At 40.4% G+C, this 25,297-nt stretch overlaps 3 protein-coding genes and 1 long non-coding RNA gene across 6 annotated transcripts; 3 read left to right on the top strand and 1 right to left on the bottom strand.

Moving 5' to 3' along the window:
- The first annotated feature begins 1,645 nt into the window (after positions 1-1,645).
- Positions 1,646-7,159, top strand: LOC116262002 (ras-related protein RABA4a). The gene is made up of 2 exons (XM_031640982.2): positions 1,646-2,198; positions 6,211-7,159. The coding sequence occupies exons 1-2, from the start codon at positions 1,969-1,971 to the stop codon at positions 6,653-6,655; spliced, it is 675 nt and encodes a 224-aa protein (XP_031496842.1). The 5' UTR covers positions 1,646-1,968; the 3' UTR covers positions 6,656-7,159.
- Positions 7,160-9,508: 2,349 nt separating this feature from the next.
- Positions 9,509-13,141, top strand: LOC116262001 (2-carboxy-1,4-naphthoquinone phytyltransferase, chloroplastic). Its single transcript, XM_031640981.2, has 10 exons — positions 9,509-10,056; positions 10,139-10,242; positions 10,346-10,417; positions 10,509-10,647; positions 11,767-11,873; positions 11,964-12,063; positions 12,137-12,175; positions 12,276-12,386; positions 12,480-12,545; positions 12,623-13,141. Exons 1-10 carry the CDS (start codon positions 9,697-9,699, stop codon positions 12,731-12,733), a joined length of 1,209 nt encoding a protein of 402 aa, XP_031496841.1. The 5' UTR covers positions 9,509-9,696; the 3' UTR covers positions 12,734-13,141.
- Positions 13,142-17,323: 4,182 nt separating this feature from the next.
- Positions 17,324-19,151, top strand: LOC116261771 (peroxidase 17). The gene is made up of 3 exons (XM_031640618.2): positions 17,324-17,645; positions 17,740-17,931; positions 18,408-19,151. The coding sequence occupies exons 1-3, from the start codon at positions 17,415-17,417 to the stop codon at positions 19,080-19,082; spliced, it is 1,098 nt and encodes a 365-aa protein (XP_031496478.1). The 5' UTR covers positions 17,324-17,414; the 3' UTR covers positions 19,083-19,151.
- A 374-nt stretch (positions 19,152-19,525) lies between these two features.
- LOC116262835 (uncharacterized) lies at positions 19,526-24,937 on the bottom strand. Of its 3 annotated transcripts, XR_007574541.1 has the most exons (7): positions 24,489-24,937; positions 24,283-24,375; positions 24,063-24,170; positions 23,733-23,877; positions 21,940-22,003; positions 19,995-20,194; positions 19,526-19,932 (listed from the first exon to the last, which is right to left on the bottom strand). It is a non-coding gene; the product is annotated as an uncharacterized LOC116262835 (long non-coding RNA). The 3 variants fall into 3 exon arrangements; XR_007574542.1 differs by having other exon boundaries at positions 19,526-22,003; XR_004174526.2 differs by lacking the exons at positions 19,526-19,932; positions 19,995-20,194; positions 21,940-22,003 and having other exon boundaries at positions 23,502-23,877.
- Between the last annotated feature and the right edge of the window lie 360 nt (positions 24,938-25,297).

The following is a 25,297-nucleotide window of genomic DNA, read 5'->3' as shown; positions in this document are numbered from 1 at the left end:
TTCAAAAGGAAACTGTGAGCGAGCATATGGAAAACAACTTTTCATATGGTTATCGGGTTCGTATGGCAGTTGAGGAACAAGGTGAAACATGATTAGGAATAAATAGTTGGTGCCTATTGTTTTAGATTTTGAGAATGTTGCATAGAACAATACAAGAAAGTAAATCAAAACAAAATGGACAATCAAAGAGTGAAAATCTAGCTATGCCAAGGTATCATGTCAACAGATTAGAGCTTTCGAAAAGGAGTAGGCTACAACATCCACATTGCATCTTAGCATGGAGAAGGTTTGAGCCGTATTGCAGGATTGATTAAAAGCAACAATGGAGAATACAGGTTCAGAGTCTCTTCTTGGTCGAAAGAAGGGAGAGTATTTTATGAGAACTGAGTTTTGAACAAATGTCTAGGTAAGATTAACACCAACGAGCACATAATTGTCATACAAGCCAACAATGACGCTTGAAAAGATGAACTGAACAAAGCCATCAAAGGTACCACAAGTAGGTATCTTTTGCATATGCAGAGCCATCTTAGTAAATTACAATTGTCATAGTGAAAGTTTGCAGTATGTTAGAGAGGGGATATAAAGAATGTGTTACATGACAAGTTGGCTGGGATCCCAGTCAATTATCTTTTGGTAACGTAATCATTTTGAAAAGGATTTGAAAAACATATCTCATTTTTTGTTTAATAAAATGGATTCCTATTTTCACCGGAAGCTTCCGTTGTCCCCAAATTAAAACTTGGCCAGTCCCTCAAAGATGGTTTAGAAACCAATCGAGAAACTACAATTCACTAGAGATTTTCATCACCCTCATGAAGAACAGAAGAAGATATCACCTTCTTCCAAACTTGAAGCTGTCAAATAAACTAACTCTCTAGTCAGGCGGACATAGCTGTTATTGACCATATATGTTCACATATAAATGTTTGCCACTACTTAGCAGATTATCATAGTTTGCCTGCCTCTACCATCCCCACTCTCTAGTCACGTCTCATGCTCATTTTTCAAGAAATACATCTACGAGAATATAGATAGTGCCAGAAATATATATATATATAAAGGTTTTGGCATTGACTAGTATTCAACGTGGAGCCCCACTCAGATTTGTGAAAGACAGCCAAAGCCAAAATGGCGTTAGTTTCTTTTTTCCGATTGGAATTTTGATATTGTTAAAAACACAACACGTTAAATTCTCAGAACAGGTTATATGTTAGGCCTAGACAGTGAGAGAAGGACAAGAACATCTTTCATGGTAAGCCAAAAGATCTCTCCCATGGCCATAAGGGTAAAAGTGAAATTCAGGAAATAACTTTTTTATAAAAAGACAAATACTGGGTGGAACACGGGTTCCAAGTTCCAACCACCTCAGCTGTTCACATGTTTAATGAAAGAGTTTTAAATTTTTTCAATGAAGCTTCTTGTTAAGTATTTCGCAGAAGCATGAGAATGTAAAATACATAAGGTTTTGGAAGAAATAAAAAAAAAAAAAAGGAAAGAAGATCTTATTAATCACAAAATTAGCAGGTTATAACTTCGTTGTTTTTGTTTTGATATTCCTGGAATTTGTGCAGTTTATGTGTGACAATTTGTTCTTCGTACCTAACAATTTTAGATGTTTCTTACATCACCGATTTTGTGATCGTGTGTGCAATTATTGCAAGTGCACCCTCGGCGAGGCGGACAGAGAGAGGCAGCGAGCGAAGCTGAAGGGCAGGCGTTCCTTCCATGCTTTTGTTTCTTAAATCTCACTCCGTCTAACAACCGACCCTCTCCTGCGACCGCGCTTTGATTCCAACCTACGTTTCTCTCTCTCTAGATCTCAGGCCCTTCTTTTTCGGGCCACCCAACCCAACTCAAACAACAGAACCATCCTCTTCACCCTCCCCTTCTTCTTCTTCTTCTTCCTCCTCTTCTTCTTCCGTAGTCTTCTGGTTGGACTTCGACCACTGAGGACGTGTGAGGGAGATGGCGGGAGGTGGGTATGGGGATACCAGCCAGAAGATCGACTATGTGTTCAAGATCGTGCTTATTGGCGACTCAGCGGTCGGAAAGTCCCAGATCCTTGCCCGCTTCGCCCGAAACGAGTTCAGCCTCGACTCCAAGTCCACCATCGGCGTCGAGTTCCAGACCAGGACGCTCGTCATCCAGCACAAGAGCGTCAAGGCCCAAATCTGGGACACAGCTGGCCAGGAGAGGTAGCTCGCCTTCTTCCTGTCCTTGCTTCTTCTTATTTATCTTGTTTTTATTTGAGCGGAAAAGTGTCAGAATGGAGCTTGGGTCTGCCTTTCGTCTGTGTTCCTCTCGGAGTATGTTGTATTGGATCGCGCTTCTTATACTGTTTTCTCTTGCTTGGGTGATGATGATGTGGCATCCATTTCACAGTTATGCCTGAAAAAAATGGGGTAGGCAGATCGTCGAGCTATGTTTTCGCGGTCATGTGAGTTGAGGTTGCGAAAGAACTGTTGCTCGCATTCTGTTTACGGTGCTCTGCTGCATCTCGTACTTTCCCGCGTGTTCTGAATAGAAAAACATTTTCTTTTTCTGCTGGATTGCTGCTTCTCTATTGAAAGTTGCTGAAACCATAAGTCTAGTGTTACGAGAAATAGATTGGTGGAGTAATTAGCTGAACCGCAAGAGATCATGCTTGCATAGCATTGACGAATTAAAAAATTTTCCCGGATGGTCGGGAATCGACGCTGTTTTTTACCGTCTAAATCCGTTGAAGCTATATCGTTTTATCCATCCTTTGTCGTTTTTTTTTTGCTTTAATGTGTTTTTTCACCGTGAAAGTTGTGGTATTCCTGTTGAAGGATGATCTGCATCTTATACACTGCTGTTTACAATTTTGCTTCCTAGTGCACGGTTCTTCATCAGTCTGATATGAACAGGTTTGTCTCGACAGATTCAAAATACACAATTGAAACCTTTAGCTACCGTAGTATGTGAAGCTTGTAAGCTGTGGGGTTATGGAGCCAAATTTAAAAGAACTAAAGAAGAGTGCCCTTAGTTATTTCTTAATTTTGAAAAACACTGATAACCCGGATTGCTGAAAAAAAAAGTTACAAGAGAGACAAGTTTCTTGTCCTAGATCAGGAATCTTTTGCCTTCTAGGTTGTAACCATGTTTTTGTGGAATATCTAAGAAATTACGAAGGATATGATTGTTGTTAACTTCTAGCTGTATAATCTTTCTGGTGATATAAATTCTTCGTGGCGGCATCTTAAGCAATATGAGAAGGGAAGGATGTTACTGAAGCCGAACGGGAATTGGAGACTTTTTCATGAGAAAGAATTGAACGTAGAATAGGGATATCAATCGATGAGATTTGTATTGGGTATAGCAATTAAATCATATTATAGGTTTTGTTGCATAATGTAACTATGAAGAAAAACAACACAATGCGCCTCTAAAACATAATTTAAGTGTGTAACTATATTCTGTTAGGTATATGTAACCATCAATCTTTCTCAGAACCTTTACTATGGAACTATTTCCAATTTGTTTTCAAAGTTAATAACTTAATATTGTTAATATGTATTCTTCCGAATGGAACAACGATTTCTCATGTTTGTATTCAGGTCAGAGTGTTCTTTATGACTCCCAGACTAACTTGAATTAACCCAAAACCAACTCGATGCTAATCCACCTCTTAAATTCCTAGTTGCTAAGAACTAGGAGACAATGTAAGAAGAGGTTCTGATACACATGGCCATTAATCTTTTCAAAATCTTAATTTATGGGACTGTTCCCAAGCCATTGAAAACAGGCGATGGCCTAAAATACTTAAAACCATTTTGCATACAGTTTTATGTTCTCTACTTTCTGGAAAAAATAAGGGAGCATACCTCACTAGCAGTTCTCTACTTTCTGGAAAAAATAAGGGAGCATGCCTCACTAGCAGTTTTACGGTCATTATGTACTAGTATTTTTACTATTATCTTGGGAACCATGGTTTCACCCTCTATCCCTTCTTACCCTATTCAGTTTTTCATTCCTTCAAAATCTTTGGTACATTGAAGTAAAAGTCCTTTCAGGTATATCCTGGAATCATATCTGAACGACATTTTTTTAGTCGGTTTCAGGTTATAGCTGCTTCACATTATGTACTCCTTGATCCTGTAGGTCCGTCGTCGATCATGACCTCTTAATGAAATCCAGTATCCATACTTGAGTTGAACTGTGATATTGAATGATAACACACACACATTTCCATAAGTAATCTGTAGAGACTCAGTCTCTGGTTTGTATGATGTAAAGGCAGTATTGCCTTTAGAAAGTTTTGTAATTTTAATCTGCAAATGTTATGTCATTTTTAAGGTTTCATTATAATGGTTCTTACTCTCAGAGAATGTGGCTTGTATATGCGTATTTACTTTTTAGGAATTAGAACTTTCATACAATACACATTTTGTTCTGTTTTTCATTTTTGGGGCCCTTGTTTCATGGGCACCCATGTCTTATCAGCTTGGAGGACAAATGGGAAAATGATCTCCTAAGGGGGTACATATGTTTGAAACATAACAAGTTAGTCAAGGGAAAACATCCCAGCTCGTCCAAGCACTTTCAGTGGGTAGATTTACAATTTTTTTTTATACTTAATCATGTTTTGAACAGATCTGATATACCGTGATTGACTAAGAAAGAAAACAGCAAAGATTTATGTCAAGCATCAGGATACATCATCGTACATGTTAAGGAACAAGTGGTATGAGATTACACAATGGAAGGTGACGATATTGTCCTCTTGATTTTTGGTGTGCTGTTACATGAATAACGGTGATTGTTACAAATTATTTTCTTTTCTTTTCCCCTGATTATTTCTATCCTCATCGCCACAGTGTGTGCTTCTCATCTTGGTAACCTCTATCTTAATGGATGGACCCCCATGATTCTTCCCGATACTTTGTTTGGCAACTTTATACGCATGGCTAGCATGATCCTCATGATGCGCCTTATCCAGATCTATATAATTTGGATCTGGATCCACTATTCTAACATTGGGTAACCATGTTGATACTACAGATCCAGATATCCATAAGGTTAGTCTTGGATATGTAGTTGGGAATCTTCTTTGCTATGGGATTAGATGATCAATTATTGTAAACTCCTCTCTAGGGTTTCTCTTCTCGTATACTCTTTATTCATTATTCTTCATGCTTTCCCTCATGTAGCATGTAGTTCATTACGTGCTACCATATTTCATTTTAGCACATGCTAAATTGTTGTGTATTAAGCTTATTTTTGCACTGCATGGACTGATTTATTTTGGTTTAAGTTTTTATTTCTTTTTCTCTGCTTTTCCTAATTCTTGATTCTTAATTCATTGGTTTTTATGACTATTACATATTATGCATTCACTTTACTGAAACATGCCACAGTACCATCTAGTTTATATTTCCCCACAAACTCTGTTTTATCTTCAAGAGTAATGTCCATAAGACTACTTTAGACACCTTTTTGCTTTCCCAGGAAAGGCATAATGGTATGTGAAAACTAATATTGCAACCACATTATAGTAATTATGAAAATTGGGTGGTTTACAGTTGCTGCTTATGTGTTGAGACTTGTGCAGTAGTAACCATTAGCAAATTCATATATTTTGGTTTTCTGATAACAAATTCCAAATATATTTTAATAGAATCTATTAATGTTAATTAGTGATCAATATAGACCTTAAAACACATCTCAAAACGAAAAATATTTTGCTTCTATGTGTTTGGTGTTTTTTTCATAGATAACCATGTACTTTTTCATGAAATTTTATTCAAAAATTGGAATCACTCTGTTATTACCCTAAAGGGGCATAATTACTCTTTTTTTGCTTTCCAGCTTATTACCATAATGCAAAAATGGTAAAGTAACAATGTCATCACTCATCAGGATACCTTCCAAGTTTAATCTTAACTTTTGGTCTGCAAAGTAAATACATGGTGATCTTCATTTACAATAAAAAAGCGTGAACTTTTGTGGTCTGTAAAGATTTTTTTGTTCCTTTTCTCGTAACTATTTAATGAACGGTTAGTCACTGTAGCAACTTGCGGTATTATAGTTTCACTTTGGTTTAGAAAACTATGGTGCATAATTTAGTTACACGGCTGCACTTTTAACCATGAAATTTCATCATCGATGAATTTATTTGAAATATGATGCAACTTTCTGTCTGAAATATGGTACATCTTTGGTAGCTTACTTCCCTTCTGGTGGCAGATACCGGGCGGTGACAAGTGCATATTATAGAGGTGCTGTCGGGGCCATGTTGGTTTATGACATAACCAAACGCCAAACTTTTGACCACATTCCAAGGTGGCTAGAAGAACTGAGAAGCCATGCTGACAAGAACATTGTCATCATGTTGATTGGCAACAAATCTGATCTTGAAGATCAGAGAGTTGTTCCTGCAGAAGATGCGAAAGAATTTGCACAGAAAGAAGGCCTATTCTTTCTGGAGACATCTGCATTAAATGCAACTAATGTCGAGCCCGCCTTCTTAACTGTGCTGACCGAGATTTTCAACATTGTCAATAAGAAAAGCTTGGCTGGTGGAGAAGATCAGACAAATGGAAACCCAACCTCGCTCACAGGAAAGAAGATTGTCATTCCTGGCCCAGCACAAGAGATCCCTGCCAAGAGCAACATGTGTTGTCGGTCATAAAGTTCTTCCTCCTGTTTTGGTGAACATCAGAGGTTTGCAGCAATGTTCATTAGAATATTTTAGTCAAGTTGGTGTATATTTCTGTTTCTATCATGTTTGCTGAGGCATCAATTTGAACTGGAGGTGGAGTTATTTTGATAATGAAGCAATTGGCCGAAACAATTTTCAACAGTGTGCAGAATCTGCGGATGATTTGTGCCTGTCAGGTCGTCTTTGGGCCCATTTAAATGGGAAGGGCAAAACTTCCTATTTCTAGACCTACGTTGGCAGTGCAAACGTGGAGAGAGGAAGACGAACTCATCCCAACTCATGTTACATGATGAATCCTAGTTGAGATTATCCAGGGCTACTATACGCATGAACTTGTATTGTTTCATGTCCTTTTTTATGTTTGTATCAGGAACTGTTGAGAAGAGTGAAATCTCGCCAGTTTGACGTTTTTATGATTTTCTTTTTCTTGAAAGAGAGTTCAAAACGATGATTGGAGACAAGCAGTTCACTCTATTTTCCCCTTTTTCAAAGATGTTTTTGGATGCCTATGCAGTAGAGTCGCTGTTCTGATGGTGTTGCCAACAGATTGCTTGATCTGGAGATTATGTGCGACTCTATCTTCAAAGCCATATTCTAACTCCATTTAAAACAGTTTATCATTGGCAGCAGATTACTTTCTATTTCCTTATTTATTTTCCTACAGGGGGGTAGAGATAATCATTAAACTCTCTCCAATTATGCTATTGAAAAGGAGATAACAATCATCTCGTGTGACTTAACAAATCTTAAAACATGAAAACCATATACTTGAATTTAGCGACTTTGGATGTGAGCAGATCCCTTACTCTACCTCTCGACAAAAGGAGGGAAGCCCCATGTTTCTTTAGTGTTCTGAACTCGTCGACTTTAGATATGCAAGTTATGTGCTAGCTACCATAAACATAGAACTTAGACTGTCCGGTGCAAAAGATGCTTGTTTTTCAGTCAGAGTTTTAATTCCTTTCCTTTCCTTTCTCACAAAGGAATGTCTTTCCAATGCTTCCTCCTTGTAACAGAAGGCATGTATTTGAGCATTCGGCTACTAAGACCAAACTCTTTCGGTTGAAGGGCTTTACGGCAAAACCGAGTGCATATGCCTTCAATCGAATGAAACCTTGACCCCTTTTTTGTGTGTGTTAGCAGGAGAAAAGGAAAGCGAACTTGTTTACTATGATTTGATTTTATTTTATTTTAACTTTTCTTTTGTCTTCATGTTTTCCTTCAAAGGTGAGCATTACTACTGGGGTAGTCGTTATTTTTAGACAAAGGGTAAGCCATAACAAATTACATGGGATCTGATTAGTCAAGGGTTGCTATTAAAAAAATGGTTTTAAGTTGCAGTATTTATAATAAAAAAATATTAAGAAAATCAACTAAATCAAATAAACCAGAATGGATTTTTCATCGGAAAATTCTAAGTGAAATCCGAAAAATTGAAAAGCGATCAGTTTAATCAGTTGAACTATGTTAAAATTGATAAACATTAATGAAAAAATGAAATACAACCAAGATTAGTAACTGGTCCGGTTTATGTACCACATCGTTTTTTCTATTAATTCGATTCGCGACATTAGTTCGACCACTTTGTAGGGGCTAAATGGATGGGATTATGTTGGATGGCTTCATTGGCTCCAAACTCAAAAGTAAGGCTGGGCGTCGGGTCGGGCCGGCTGGGCCTGGTATGGGCCGGGAAAATCCCGGGCCCGGCCCGGCCCTTCCCGATACCCACCCTTACTCAAAAAGTTACTTCTATCAACATTCCGGTGAATACTTCTTTCAACATTTAAAAAGTTGCAATCTATCAGTGCGTGCCAAGTTGGGTACACGGTCCAATTTCGATTCACTGTTTATTTTGAAGGGGAACAGTAAGGGAGCATACGAATTGCATTTAGAGTGATTCAGAATGCCAAGGAGAACTCTGTTTATCTGGCACAGAGGGCCGTTTGACTCGAGACATTTATATTGGAAGAGGACAAGAACTTCAAGAAAACATCATAAAAAGACACTTCATGTTTGAACAAATAACAAATCATTGGAAAATGTTGGCTGTTGGCATTCCCTAGAGTAGTGTGGGGAATATGGAAATGGCGAAATACAAAGATTCATGAAAGTGGAGGTCGAACTCCGGGAGCGCCATGGAACTGTATTTGGGAGGATATGAGGAATATGCTGTGTAATGGATCTTGGAGTGGAAAGGCAAAGGGAGACCAGAACCTTCGCCTTCGTTTACAGGACAGGAATGGAGAACTGTCGCTGCTTATGTTCCATGTCTTGTGTTACGTTTTCGCGGAAGTGAAGACAGAAATTGGAGAAAGCTGTTTGGAGATGGGAATAAAGGGCATGGGTCACCAAATGGTTGATTGGAACAGAGTAAAACTGAAATCTGCAACTGTAGTCCTGATAAAGACACTGAATCCTATTAATTCTGCCAGGGTGTGGGATCATCTATCTGTGGATTGAAGTTATGCACAGGGTTTGATTTTCTGTCTTCGCTTTTGCTATATATATAGTTTGTATTCATTAATTATTTGTTAATAAAAAATTTGGTGCTGCACCACAACACAGATTAATAACATCCACAAAAAAATCGAACTGGTGAAGCATCGTTAATACAGCACAGGCTCCCAATTATGAAATATGAAAGTGAAACTAAAAGCGTCATTGCAGCTGGGAAGAGAATCTGACTAATCAAAACTCACTTGTTATTTACTTGCTAAGGACCATGCTTTGCTTTCAGCAATGTTTTCAGAATGGGCCCGAAATTGAATTCAGATTCAAACTCTTTTCATCTCGGAGGAGATCCAACACCCACTGTGGTGGTACATCCTCACAGTGCCCCTCGACGCAGTGAAAGCCACGTCGGACATGTTCTTCCGGAACGAGTGGACGATAATGCAGGAGGTAGGAGATTTGCCGCGGCCGCCATCTCTTGAAAGTTTTCATATTTGGCGAAGGGGGGGAATTGTGAAGATGGCTGGGAGACCTTCCCCTTGCCATGTCCTTCTGCACCAATGGCGTCCTCCTCTTCCGCGCTCTCTCTCGCCCTCAGCCTTCCTCCTTCTCGCCTTTGCACCCCCCACCGCCACCAAGCGTTACAGCCCTCCCCAGTTTCCTTCTTGACCGCCACAACCCTCAGCAGTGTTCCGGCCTTCAGCTCACTCGTCCTTTGCCGGAAGCGCCCTCAGGAAGCGCACCTCCGGTCTCGCCAAAGCGCTGGCGATTACGCGCACTATGCTCCAATAGACGCTCTCGATTCGCAGACACGCGAGGAAGATGGCGGGAGGGAAGAGGAAGAACAGATTTCTAGGGCAACGCTGATATGGAGGGCGGTGAAACTTCCTATTTACACTGTTGCGCTCATTCCGCTTAGTGTCAGTCTACCGATCCTTCGGCACCGTAATGTTCTGTTATTTGGTGCCACCAAATTGTAGTGAAATCTATGCATATTTGCAGGTTGGTAGCTCGGTGTCGTATTTCCAGACGGGGATTTTTCACGCCGGGCGGTACTTTGTGCTCTTGTTCGCGTCTATCTTCATTATCGTTTGGCTCAATTTGAGGTAATGTTTCTCGTATTATCGCTTGCTGGATCCTAGTCGTGGCTGCAAGCTTTGGTTTTGCCTGAAATTCAGCTTGTTTACGTAACAAAGCTTGACGTGACAGTAATGATGTTTTCGATTCGGACACGGGCGTCGATAAGAACAAAAAAGAGTCCGTGGTGAACATCGTTGGCAGGTGACAGTTCTCATCAGCACTGCGTAAATTCTCTTTCTCTTGGTGCTTCTTTGTATGTGAAGAAAACCGTTTCATTTGTTTGAATCTGTAGTCGTGATGCAACTCTTTACGCTGCCAATGTATTCCTTGCTGCTGGATTAGCCGGCCTCATCTATGCTTGCGTCCAAGGGGGTGATCTCCGAGCTATCGCATTGTTAATTGGCTCCATAGTTTGCGGATATGTTTATCAGGTAAGAACCCGGTTGACTAACTAGAAAATGTAGTTTCGATAGCCGTCCTCCTGCTTGATATTTTCAGCGTTCTTATGAGTTTATATGGTCGATTATGGTCAATCCTCATTCAAATCGATACATTTTTCCCGTTCATGTTTTTCACTAAGTTTTCTGGTTGTCATACTTCTGGTCACAAGTGCCTTTGAGACCATGTTGTTAAATCGGTGCATTAGTGATTTTCCTTTTTTTTTTCGTTTCATCGATTTGGTTCAATTTTTCCAGTTCGAATTGACTGCTTTCAGCATTTTACACCACCTTATGTTGGTGTCATATGAGTATTTGCGCCAATCTTTTGAGGGGCTGCATGTAGATGGTGCCTCTGTGCATCATTTCGAGCAATGGACAACTGCCATATGTGTCATTCATCATGTTCAAAATGACGCGGTGGACTTTATTCTTTTAAAGGCACTTACTCTGATGGGGTGCGAGTGAGGGAAATGCTTAGCTAGTAGGAAATCATCTGCCGCAATCCAGTAGCAAGATGGTAAAGTCCATGCTGCTAGTGTTGGTGCCAATTCTTCGTACACCGTACCCTTTTCTCAACTTTCTCACCTAGGCGTAGTAATTGGCTATTTCCAATGAAGAGTTAATAAATTTTACAAGCATACATGCAAAAGAAAGTTGGAATGGCCCCAGTCCAGGAGTCCTCTTACAACTGGCAGTCGACTTGCAAAGATGAAATGGATGTCTCTCTCGTCTTCTGAAGTGTTTGTGCTATTTAGAATTCACTGTGTTCATCTTATCATGTACTCTAGAGCATGCCTCAATGGTTAATAATTGTGAGTACATTTTCCTTTTTTTTTGTCATCTTGTTATTGATCAGGATAATAAGACTTTGCAATCATATGTATTAAATACACGTCCATTTAATGCAGGAGACTTCAATTTGCTCTTTTGTTGCTGTTTCTAACTTTTTATCTATTTTTTGGCTTGAATTATTTTTGTGAAGCTTAACTGGTTAAATTGAAAGAAATTGGGTCTCCGGATGTGGAGATGTGAGCATCATTCTGAAGAAATGAATATTGTAATTGCATTTGACCTGGGGTCTTAAAGTTTCTCGCTGATCAATGAATGCAGTGCCCTCCGTTCCGGCTCAGTTACAAAGGACTGGGAGAACCACTTTGTTTTCTAGCCTTCGGTCCTCTTGCAACTACTGCATTCTACCTATCACAAGGGAGCAAGAGGTAAAAAGTTAATGATGTCAGTTCCAGTATTTATCTGTTCATTTTTCTGTGTTTGCAGACCTGTAAGAGATTTATAGCATGGTTTTTCAGTGAAGCTATTCAACTCCCCTTGACAGTTCACATTGCATCTGCATCGATACTTGTGGGCTTGACAACAGCACTGATTCTCCTTTGTAGTCACTTTCATCAGGTCATATTCTAGATGTGTTCTCATGATTTCAGTCATCTTCTTAATTTGTTTAACATAGTAAACGAATTCCCAGGTTGATGAAGACCGTGCTGTTGGCAAACTTTCTCCTCTGGTACTCATAATTCCATGAACAAAGAATGAAACTATTGCTTAGCTCTCTGAAAAGCCAGGGCAGTTGTCTTGCTTATGCATCTATTTTCGCTGTATTACAGGTTAGAATGGGAACAAACACGGGATCTGTTGTGGTGAAGGCTCTGGTTGTGACATTATATGTGGTTTTATCAGCTACGGTTATACTGAAGACTCTTCCTTTATCATGCTTAGTAAGTTTTGTGCTTTGTCAGTGTTTGTTCTTTTGGCTGCCTGTTTTTCCAATTCATGCATTCTTATTCTGCTTGACTTGGTGTTGTTTCCAGTTTCTGTGCATGCTTACTCTACCAATAGGAAGAATGGTTATTAATTACGTTGAGCAAAATCATAGTGTAAGTTATAGCCCCTATTCTTTTCACTATATGTTCTTTTGTTGGAGGTGCCGTCTTAAAAGCAATTTCTCTTACAGAACAAGATCAAAATTTTCATGGCAAAATATTATTGTGTCCGGCTTCATACGCTGTTTGGAGCTGCATTAACTGCTGGTCTGGTTGTGGCAAGGAAGATGGTGGTTATTTGAATTCTTCAATGGTGACTCATGAAAGGGACAAGGAAGTAATGCATAGATAATTTCCTCTAAGCATCCAGTCTGTTCCCCTTTTTTCAATCAGCCAGCGGCAATGGATTCCATCTTACTGGTGCTAGTGAAAAATTGACCTGCATGTGCAGCGTGCTGTGTACATGGGCCAAGAAAGGATCTGGGGGCTTCTATCTTACTGGAGCTAACTGGACCTGCTTGTGCAGCGAGCTATGTACATTGGGCAGGGAAGAATCACAATCTTGAGACTGGGGACTCCCTTCTCCATGTAATTTGTTGTGCCGCTTGCCAGGAGTAAATGTTTTTATCTGTAATTAAGCCCCTTGGTTAGCCAATGCTGGTTTTGTAAGGCTATAAATTCCAGGAATCATGGATACTGTTGGGTACTAATTACTAACATTGAGGAAGCACAACCCCCGACAATCATGGATATTGCTAGTACCAAGATGAAGTAAGCACGATTTTAGAGTCCATTTTAAGTATATTCTGGTTAACAACAAATCTCTGTTTAATATTGAGAAAGTGCGGATGCGTGTGCAGGCCTGCATTATGAGTTGAGCTGCTTGAGTTTGACCTGTTTGAGCTGGGAGCTCGATTTACTAAGGAGTCAAGGATGAGCAACATGCCATTCTCGTACGCATAAACAAGCGAAACTCAAGTAGCTTCTCTGGAGCATGGTTAAACTTGAATGACATTGATGAACAAAAGCATATAAGTTTGCTGATACAATAATCATCATAGCTGAAGATGGTATAGATTCAGCATGCCAAGGGTGCAACCTGTCACTTCTCCAACCGGAGAGGTTTTTCTTTTCAAAAGAAAATTCATTGTTCCCAACTTAGCGGAGCTCAAACTAGACCATTTCCGGAGTTCATGGTTGGTGCTTCTTGTCTCAGGTTTAGCTCGAGTTTCGTTGCAGCTTGGCATATGTGCAGACATGAACATGTTGATGCTCCCCCACCCATACTTGGATTCTAATCAGTGTAGCTGCTCTTTCATGAAAAATAAAGCTTGGGCAGGCAAATTTCCAGAGAACATGATCCTAACAAGCAGATCTTGCGTTGTTCTCCATGAAGTTGATGTCAATGAGCCGGAGTTCAACCATGAATAAACACCGGACAAAAACTGAGATCAAGTTGCCTTTCGGGTGAGATAAAATTTGATTACTAAACCTGTGGGCCTGTAAGTATAGTGTACTCATGAGACCATAATGAGACCCTTGCCAAGGGGCTTAAACTGCTGGGCAGCTTGATGATTATTCATCTGGAAGGCATGCCGCACGCAGCCATTCGTAACATCTTCGCCCTTGAACGTACAACGGTAGTCCGTTCATGGAGGCTACCAACGTGGGCAGTGATGCCCAACAGGAGGATCAGTTGGACATCCTTCAACGGACAATGGCGCATTCCCCACCGTCCATATTAACTTTTGTCACGTAGCCAAAGCAGGGTTTTGATGGTTGTAGTGCTGCTTTCTTCCACACAGAAACAGTGATGGCATCAAACAAGTCAAGTCAGTTTCCCTTGCCCAAGAAAGGTGTGCCTCTCCAATAAAAGAAAAAAATTTATTGCTGGTGCGATGGTGGGGTGCCCAGAAAGGTTCTAGCTATGGAGAACAGATGCCATACACTGCAACTGTACAGGTCTCTAGCTGTAGAAAACAGTTCCCATACACTGTAATTGCACAAAAACTTGTGGAATGATTGAATTGCACTAGAAGTTCAGATACCTAGAAATGTGGTGATGAGATTTTTACTATTTAAAGCCGAATTATTATTTTCGAGCATATAGTATATATGACTAAAAGGATCTTGATGATCTAGACTTTGTGGAAACCAGAGGCCATACAATCTCATCCATGCATCGAAAATTCATAAACAGTCCAAGCATGGTTTTGTGAGTGTTTAATCATGCAGCCCTTGCATTGGACAGAATATTGAGAAAAAGAAAAAAAAGAATTACTTGGGTTTTCAATTGTGATTTATCAACTGCAACAATTGCATTCAATGAGCCTATATTCTTAGCATCGCCACAACAGAGAGAACCAACGAAGCAGAAAGTAACTAACCACAAATGTGTGGAAAGAGCACCTAAAGCACTGTTTAGCTAACTTATTAAACTATGCATTATCTCTAGCCTAGTGCAGAGAGAGAGAGAGAGATGGATGGTGCAAAGTAATTTGACACAAAATGTGCAATTACGTTTCAAAGGTCATTATTTTTTTTTTTTTGCTCCCGAGTTTTAAGAGACCAATGGTACTACAGGTGTGCTATCCATGGTTCAAGTTATAAATTTCCTCATATAAATATAAAGAGAGAGGAGATAGAGATCGCCCTATGGAAGGAATTATTCCTCTTGGTGGCATATTTCACTTTATTCTGTAACAAGCGATGTGATGTCTTAAAGAGATATAGTTGCCTGCAACGTGGACTGCAGAAAGCATAGGTATCGGGTGCAACGTACCTGCATAATTGCTGTCTGAATTTCCCCGACGCAACTCTGCCGGGGATAAGCTTCCCATTCCATTTTAATTTACAAGTGCTTTTCATATTCCCAGCAGCACCAAGGATGTATGCTTTTTGTGATTCGAAACTACGTTTTTTTACTTCCAAGTTTTGGAAAGTCTTTTTTTTTTTCCTTAAATTTCTTTCCTTGCAGACGCTTTTAATAAACTGATCTAGGAAAAGTCTAACTTGCCCCAACATGTCCACTACATCTGCGCAATTTCAGTTTTTTTGGGGAACGTTTAGAAAACTGATTCCTGAAATGTAATTGCACAAAGTTGCAGGTGAATTGCATTGGGTCCTTGGTCGAACCTGCAGAAATTGAGTGGTAAAAGAAGCAAAAAAGCAGAAGTGGAGGCAAACTGTACAAGATAAAAAGACATGTCACATAACCTGCAGTGTATCCAAGAACCTCAAAATATCAGGTTAGGAACCCTCAGTTTTCTTTCTTTACAATCCTTAAGGTGGGGGAAGGCATGCTAAGATAGGCCGTAGATGGAAGTCTACTTCATTTTAGGTGATTTTAGGTGAGTGGGAAGGGAATGCCACCACCCAAGTGAGAAGTGAGGGCTAAAGCTTCCAAGGTTAATTAGATACTCAAAGGTTCTGCAAACTGCTTCCAAGAAAAAGGGTACCATCCTTTCTGAGGCAAGCACTCACACAAAAGACGTTGACATATCTTCAGTCTTCTTTGAATTAGCTTGGAGTTATTTCGTTCATGCCCAAAGTTGTCACACACATACAGCACAAGGAAAGACATTGACTATCTTGTTTTGAATTAGCTTGGAGGAATCGTGTAGCTATTTCGATTATGCCAAACCGTGGATAGCTTTTAGAGCTTCAACTTGTTGGTTCAGACCTTTAGATTAGATTAGACATTAAGAGGTCATTTGGCACCAGGAACAAATTGTTATTGTCTATTAAATTTGCCTCAAATGTTGGGGGCAGCTTTATGGAACTATGTAGCCTATGTCACATGGATGCAGGTATGGTACGGGTTTGGGTAAGGACATAATAATTTTGAAAGATTGTGGGTATGCGAGTATAACAAATTTTATATTCTAAAAAATGATAAAATGAAAAAAAAAACAATGTTAGTCTTATAATCTACAAAAAAAAACCCAAATTAAAGAAAAAAATGGAGGAAAATATAAAATCTTAGTGGAAGGGAAATATAAAAGAAGAAAAAAATAAAATTAAAAAGAAAAAATTAAGTTTTAAAATATAATTTTAAATGTTTTAAAATGCAATCGTGACCATGCACCCATGTCGCCATGCTCATCGATGCGGCTACCTGAGCAATTTAAACGTACGCATGTCACATAGCCTGTAACACATAGCCTGTAACATAGTGTTGCATAAATCTGCACTAATAGATTTTTTGAACAAAACAATATGTTATGGATGCGAATCGACCACAAAAGCCGTAGATTAACCATTTGAAACACTACTACAACGACTATGAAAGAGTGATCCACGAACTGACCAGGGCACCTCGGGTAGCGGCTTTAGCAAGGGAAAACAATGTCAACAACATTCATTACATTATTAAGTTGTCAGTATCAGTTCGTCAGCAAAGCTGTAAGAGGCATATGTGCAGTGCTTAATAAAAATTATGTCAAGAAAACCAACTACCCTTGTCTCATGTTATGCAGCTTGAAGGAATTCAGGTCAAATTTCATCTTCCCTGTTCAAAACTATGACGAAATCAAAAGCAATCTTGACTTTTTTGTCCAGTATCATAACAAGTACGTGATCTTTCTCTATCTCTTTATCGCTCTCGCTCTCTCCAGAGTTTCCTTGGTGAAACCATGTGAAAAAGATTGGGACAGGAAGATATTTTCTCACGGAAACAGAAAATAAAACAAAGGTAAAATCGTTAATGGAAAACATATAAAAAAATTTAACTCCAGGAAAAAGGGAATAGAAGGGTAAAAGACTTAAGCCATTGGCTGCAATTTCACTACTTGTCCTCTGCTGCTCTGACACCATGATGCTGTAAAAAGTAGTATGGTCCACGACGCCACCATCCCACCACCACCACCACCGGAAGCAGCTCGACAAGGCTACAAATACAAAGACAGAGACCACTTGCTGCAAGCAACAGCCCTTCCTCAGTCCTTGCCTTCTCCCCTTGTTTTCTCCAGCCCCTCATAACCCATGCGTATATTCACTTCTTCATCAATGACTCGGCTAATGGCCACCATCCATCTGCTGCTTTTCCTCCTGTTGTCGGCATCCATGGCGATCGGCCTGGAGGTGCGCTACTACTCAGAGACCTGCCCCCAAGCAGAGAGCACGGTGAGGAAGGTCATGGAGAGGGCCATGCGAAAGGAGGCCAGGAGCGGAGCCTCAGTCATGCGCTTGCAGTTCCATGACTGCTTTGTCAACGTCCGTAGCTCAAAAAGTGCTAGCTTCTCCTTCATTTCTGTTTTTTCCGTTGATTTCTGTGCCTCATGCTTCCAGCATGTCTCTGATTTCTTAGGGCTGTGATGCTTCTCTGTTACTGGACGACACACCCACCATGCTAGGTGAGAAGCTCGCTCTCTCCAACATAAACTCCCTGAGATCGTATGAAGTTATCGATGAAATAAAAGAGGAATTGGAGGAGATCTGCCCAGGTGTGGTCTCCTGTGCGGATATCATCATCATGGCAGCAAGGGATGCTGTTGTTCTGGTAAGCTTAATAGAGTTTGTGCATGTCTGCTTTAGAAACTAGATGGCGCTGGACCGAGCTGAATGCGCTCCTTAATGAAAAATAATAGTATATCTGAAACTGTTGTCTTCACGGTGGCCATTATTTTTAAATTCAAGTGAAGACTGTCTGCGTGCACACTAATAAGTATCTAGCTTTTTCTTAATCTTTTCAACTACGCCCTTCCTGAAAGTACCAAATTTCTCTTTTATGAAGGGAGAAAGATAAATAAAAAGAGAAGGAACTTTTGTGCGCATACAATCTGTCAATTATCTTTGGTCTCTTGGAAAATTAATTTTCAAGCACACAAGATATGTATGTAAGAGAAGGGGAAAATAGCATATGTGATAGTGGTCAATCACGTTTTAAGTAAATAATTTTGCCACGGACATCATCAAAATTAATAGGCTTGTGGAAGTATTTGTGACTGATGGTTGGTCATGTTCTAAACCAAGCAGAGCGGCGGTCCATGTTGGGATGTCTCACTGGGGAGGAAAGACAGCCTCTTTGCAAGCCAAGAAGCGTCGAACAAGATCATGCCCAGCCCACGCTCTAACGCAACCTATTTGATCCAACTCTTCCAACGATTCAACCTCTCGATAGAAAACCTGGTGGCACTCTCTGGTTCACACTCCATCGGCTACGGGCGGTGCTTCTCCATCGTCTTCCGGCTATACAATCAGTCTGGATCCGGCCATCCTGACCCAACCATCAATCCAGCCTTCCGGGAGGTGCTTGACAAACTCTGCCCTCTTGGTGGGGATGGAAATATCACAGGTGGTCTTGATGCCACTCCCGTTGTCTTCGACAATCAGTACTTCAAGGACCTGGTCGATGGAAAAGGCTTTCTTAATTCTGATCAAGTTTTATTTTCTACGGACAAACGAACCCGTAAATGGGTGGTTCAGTTCAGTCGGGACCAGGACAAATTCTTTTCATCTTTTGTAGTGGGGATGATCAAACTCGGGAGCCTCCCGCCGGCAACAGCAGATGGGGAGGTTCGACTTAATTGCAGACGTGTTAACAAGCCAGTTGATGAAGCCTTCCTGGAATATTTAACATCAAACAACGTTGATGACAAGCGTAATCATATTAAACGCCATGCCAAGCAAGGAGGCCATTGGAAGCTGTAGGCTAGCACGCAAGGAATGCAATGGAAAATCTATCTTCATATCAGGAATACAATGAAAAACCTTGCTTGACGTAGTAAATATCAAATGTGTTCTGGTACATATTCAAGACACAAGACGCTTTCCTTGTACACGAGGAAACTACTTCATCCAAGCAGCGAGACTTCGACTTTGTTGCATTCCGGGGCAGCATAAAACGCCAAAGTGAATAACAGGGTCCATGAATTGCCTGGCCTTTGGTGGTTTCAAATTCTGTCTGTTTTTTATGACAGTCGAAGTTATACATTGCAACAGAGACCTTCGTGGGCTAAAGAAAAGCACTCCATTAGGGAATTACGTGTTTATCACAAAGGAGAAACCATAATTTGCATGAACTCCTTGACATTAGATCAGCACCGAGGCAATTTCATCCAGAATGCCTAGGTGGCCATTTCCCAACATATTCAGAAAGAATGAGAGAGAAAAATTATTTGAGACAGGTATAACAGCAAAAATATGACTACAATGAGTTCATCTTCTCCACGAGGATCCAATACTGTAATTAGTTAAATAGATAAACCTGCTGCAATGAGCTCTAGGTTGAAGTTAAACATCAACTACCTTTTCAATCTCATCTAAGTGATCATGATACAGATTTAATATAAAAACTTTTTGAAATTGATTCTGTTCAAATTTTTAAAAGCACGTTAGAGAAAGCAGGTAAAGATGGCTCAGCAGAAAGCCTGGATCTTCATTTTGCTGGTCCGGATTCAGCACTCACCATGCCACTACAAGCTTTTTACCAGTAAGCTTCTGATACTTTGCCACCTCAGCTTAAGCCTTGGTTATCATCTTCCGGCAACCCGCTCCATCCCTGTGCAGTTTTGAAGATTGAAGAAGCCATTTTTTTTTATGGAACTTTTCTGAACTTTTTACCTGTCAATGCATCCGCAGAACATGAGCCCAAGTTTCTGTGGTCAACAGTATCATCAGACAGGTTGAATCTGGTAAGGAGTTTCAGACAGGTGCATCCGAGCCAACACCACACCCCTCGAACTGCACAGCTTGGACATCAGCAGACCACAAACGTCAAGGAACTACAACCTTGACCTGTATGAAACAGGGACCTTCACTCCCTACATAAATCATATATCATACCTTAATTGCTTAAATAACCAGTTTGGCAAACGAACCTTAAAAAATACACCAATTTGGAAGAAGAAATGGAACGGCTAGTTAGAAAAGCCCGTCTTTAGCCATGGTTCCGTAAATTGATTATTTATGAATTTAATAAGAGACAAACTGCCAGCTGCTAATAGGAAAAGGTTCTCTTGTAAGTTCGACATTTATTGTTGGCATACCATCAGAAATCTGCTTTAGTCCTGACCTTTGATGCCCCATTTGGACCTCCTCTAAGACATACAGACTCTTCAGAAGTATTGCCATAATGCAGCTTGGGTGCGGCAATGGCCATTTTTTTTTTTTTTCTGTTTGAGTTAAACGATTGGTAGACTCATAGCTTGTTAGTTGCATGTGAGCGTGTGAGTGTGTGTGTGTGTGTGTATATATATATATATCCTTGTTGCACATGCACCCATGTTCTTCTCTGAAAAGGAGCCTCTCGCTATATTACTTTTTTCCATGTCAGTTAGGGAGATCAATTTCACACTTCACGAAAAATTAAGTTCAGCACAGACAACACCGCTAAAATGCAGCAAGAGATAGATTTCCTTGTACTTGCTATTGCACCCACCATGACCATACCCATTGAAAACAAGATGTCTGAAGACAAAGTAACCATAAATACAGCAGCTTTCCATGAGTCACATCCATCCCAGTAATAACTGTCCTACCTCAAGTAGCAGCAAATAAACATGAACTCAACTACACATTTTTGCATCACAGAAAATCCTTGTTTATCACATCACACTACTTCAAAGACCCCTGAAGTCCTGAGAAATAGAATACAGCCCCAAAACGAAGGAGTGAGATAGAGTGGAGCTTGAAATCTAGCTGCATACCCAATAATAACACAGAAGGGTAACTGAAACACTAAGACACATGTGTACATGATTTCACATGCATGGATGATTTAAAGTGTCAGGCACAAAGCAGGATCACAGAATGATGCAGCATCTTCTCAAAAAGCACGTCAACAGAGGTTTCCAGAAGACACCTTTGTGGTAGTGAATATTGAAGCATGTCTTCTTATGGAGAAGGCTCCGAACATTTATATACTAAAGAATGGTTTAGATACTACCGGATGCTTGGGGAAGATACTTATCTTCTTCATATAGGTTAAGCAATTACAGAAAACACAACTACAGAGTTACCCAGAGTCATATACATCTTGATGTTAATTGTATTCCTAGATTAATGAGAAAACGTAATAGCTATACTTCCAAACAATTAATTATCAGAAACACTGGTTCGTAAACCATCACACAAATGGTCCATTATGTTCTCCCATGTCACATTTGACACCCACTGCCGTTCATTCTTTATGTAGCATAATACTTCTAGTGTAAAAAACGATGCAGGAGAGCGCGGTGTTACAGTTTCTATAAAGAAAGAAAAACACGACTATATAAGACAATGAGACTGTATTGATCTGTAACTGTCGAAAACACAACAGAGAATGTAAAGAATATAAAGAAAATGGGACTGTTTGATCCAAGCTCAACACTTTACAGTAATGTGTCCCAAAACCCAATCCAAATGATGCAAATGTTACATAATGGTGCAAAAATAAACAGCAAAGAAATGCTAGAAAATGGTGCAAAAAACGGAACAGAAAAGAAAACAATCTAGCAAGAGGGAGAACAGGGGATCCCCAACTGCAGCTTGATGCGGAATAAAACCAAGAGAGACATGCACTCACCGTTCACCATCTAACGCTCGAGTTTCTTCTGGTACTGGTCGGTGGTAGGATTGGAGTTGTTGAGCTGAGAAGACAGTGACGAGCACGTGAGGGTAAAACCAGAGTGAAGAACAGAAAAGAAGCAACTGCAAGGAAAAAAGGAAAAAAGAGTCGAGGTGCAGAAGCAGGTATGATTCCTGTTCCCTCGTTTCAGCCTCTTCCTCCTCTACGTTTGGAAGAGGAAAGTGCTGGTGATGGAAGGGCAGAAAGGAAAGGAGATGAGAGAGAGAGAGAGCCAAGAGGTGGAAGCATGAAGTCGAGAAGGCTGTGCAGCAAGCCGGTTGTTCCTATTATGACTTCGAAAGACTTCTTAATACGGTTCTCCTCAATGATTTGCCACAGTAAGAAGCATGTCTAAAGTTTTACTGCAACATGCCTTGATTTTCCCTTTTTCTTTTTTTTTTGGTGATGCATCGCTCGCAAAGGAAGTGTTGTTCCACAGCATATGGATCTATTACTTTCATTCAGATGTTCGCTCGTTCTTCCTGCTGGATAAGAAAACATAAATCTCTCATTTCTCGCAAACTTGATCGAATTTGGGGATGGCCTTGGCTTTGACATTTTAAGATCAAACCTTTTAACGTTCTATGTTGGCAGCTCAACACCGAGTTGAAGAGAATATGCAGCAACGCGGTGGTGACAAGCTTATTTAAAGGCTAAATAGTGTGAACTTTTCAGAATAGAAGAAGGCTCATCGTCTTTCCTAACCATGTACATTCTTGCACTTTCCGTGTTTGTGTTTGCTTTTTATTATTCTTCTCGATCTGGAGAGTATTAAGAGTTTCATAGGGACTAATCTGTAACCGAACACTCGTAAGGTGTTCCATTTCATAAATCTGACTTAAAAATTGAAGCACATTTATGAACATTAGTTATAATGTTCATGAATTTGTTTCAATCTTAAGATAAATTGATGATACACTCACCAGTGTTTGAATAGCCAAACAACAACTCAAAGGTTCCTAATCGCAAAAAACTCCACATGCCGTTTGTTACACAGACCAGCGGACAAATCCCAAAGGTTCGGTATCTGGTTTAACTTGACTATATGAAACTTGTTCAACTTCATCTCCGAGATGATCTTTTAAGCTTTGAAACACAAAATTTGGAAAAAACACCAAAAAAGATTACCGGAGCAAGTAATTGCTCAAGTTCAATGCGAGCACGTGGTGGCTGGATGCCTCCACCACATAGTTAGGTGGATATTAAACAGGTCAGTCCATTGACAAGGTCGGTTAAATGACAGGATCCTTTTTCTTTTTTGTTCCCTCACGTCCCCCACGTTCACCGCTTTTCTGTTTAAGTTGCTCTCTGATTCTTTGTCCTTCTGCCTTACTATTTTGTTTTTATGGGTTCTACAAAAAGACCAGCAAGAGGAAATGACCAATTAAGCTTTACATTTGTTTCTCATTTGTTAAACATTTATCATGGTATCCGACTACATAGATACCATATTCTAATTTCATCCAACTCATTATTTGGTCATCCCCTTAATGCACATAAGAATGTACTTGAAGATTTTTTTCAGAAACCGATCGGTCACAATTATCTTCTTTATGATGTATGGAAAATTCGCATTCTTTGTCAACAAAGCATTGTTCAATAATTTATACCAAACAAAAGTACATGAGATCGGAGTTGGCTGATATTGATAGATATGAAAAAAACACAACACGCATCTAACGGCTTTCCTCACCCCAAACACCAACCGAGCAAAATATTTTAATTAAAAAATAAAATTACTTGTCCCATACACTAGTTTTTCCAAGACTCAAAGGGTGTTCGCCATGAGTGTCCTCCGACCTATGCAGCAGATCCCTTCCTTCACTCTTTGCATTGTCGTTTTCGGTGCCAGAGGATAGTCATAGTCTTCTTGTAAGTTCTGAGTCTTCTGACTGCCTAACAATACAAAAATTCAGAACCTATAAAATCTCCATCGGAATCGAGAAGGGTGAAGAAACTGTCGATCTGAAAACTGATCACCGCAGAACTCTAATAGAATAGTTCGCGGATTTGGCTTCAAATAGATCGCGAAAAAAAAAAATAGAGAGTAAAGGAACGTGAAGAGAACTAATCAAACTCACAGGATTAATCAGCAGCTGCTCCTTAGGCGTCGTACCGAGCCTTTTTTCCCTCATTTCATCTGGTCAAATTTCTGGATTGCACGGCCAATACCCCAAAAGAACCTATTACTGATCACAGGAAACACGCGTCCCAACCGTATCTTTCAGAACACCAATCTCTCAATTAAAATAAAGAAAAAGGACGGCCACCATTGCTCCTAAAGCATCCTCAGTGCCTCACCTTCCACACAATTGACCGAATTCCGCAAGAATCAGGCACCCCCTGCGCCGCCAGCTTCCTCAACTCCGTCAAATCGATAACCCTCTTCGACAACTGCTCCATATCACCGGAACAAGATCACAAACCCGGAACAAGATCACAAACCCAATGATAGACCCTTTCAACGAATAAAGAAGAAAGATATGCAGAAGAAAAGGACAGTCCACCTCGGCGAGAAATCAAGATCTGCGAGGTGCATCGTCGGGCGCGGGAGACGCAGGACCCTGCAAGTCAGGTGGTCCATCAGTCTGGGAAGGAAGGAAGAAGGGCGGAAGGAGGAATAGAAGGGGAATGAGAGAAGGAGGAGCAGGAGCAGGAGGAGGAAAGGGACTTGGCGTCGGCGGTGGCGGTTCCGCCACCTGTGCTGCCCTGGGAGGCGGAACAGGGCGAACGGGATTAGGGTTGGAGATTCGCCGGCGCTGGGCTGCTTGGCGGGGCGGTAGGCCGCTTAGACTGGCGGTGATCGTCCAGGCAGTTTGGCGAGGGCGGGAGGCCGCTTTGACTTGGCGGCGCTTGTCCAGGCAGGACCAAACCGAGCTGTCCATCATCCACTTCGGCACGCTGCGTGCCGTCACACTCACTCTCCCTCTCTCTCTCTTTCTGGGAGGAACAAGGACACGGCAAATTTGGCGGTTTCAGGAAGGAAGGGGCTATTTATGAGGCGGCTAGTGGACAAATTTGTCCTACCATGTTGCTGGGTTGGGCATTGCGCAGCCCACCAAACGGCTCAGGTCAGTTTGGGTTCGACCCGAATAAAATAAAATAAAAAATAATATAAAATATATTTTTAATAATACAATATATATATATATATTATTATCAAATAAAAATAATATAAAAATAAATCAAACGACCTAGATTCGATGTCCAGGCTTAGTCGGTCGTGTTGCAATTTCAAATTTTGAAAGCCTCAATTGGGTCACTGAGTCTCCTCCTAGTTAGTAGTTAGCGCTCTTATAAGGTTGTTTTCGTCTTT

This window comes from Nymphaea colorata, chromosome 10 (assembly GCF_008831285.2).
Source record: "Nymphaea colorata isolate Beijing-Zhang1983 chromosome 10, ASM883128v2, whole genome shotgun sequence".
Lineage (NCBI taxonomy): Eukaryota > Viridiplantae > Streptophyta > Magnoliopsida > Nymphaeales > Nymphaeaceae > Nymphaea > Nymphaea colorata.
This window is presented reverse-complemented; position numbering and strand designations above follow the sequence as displayed.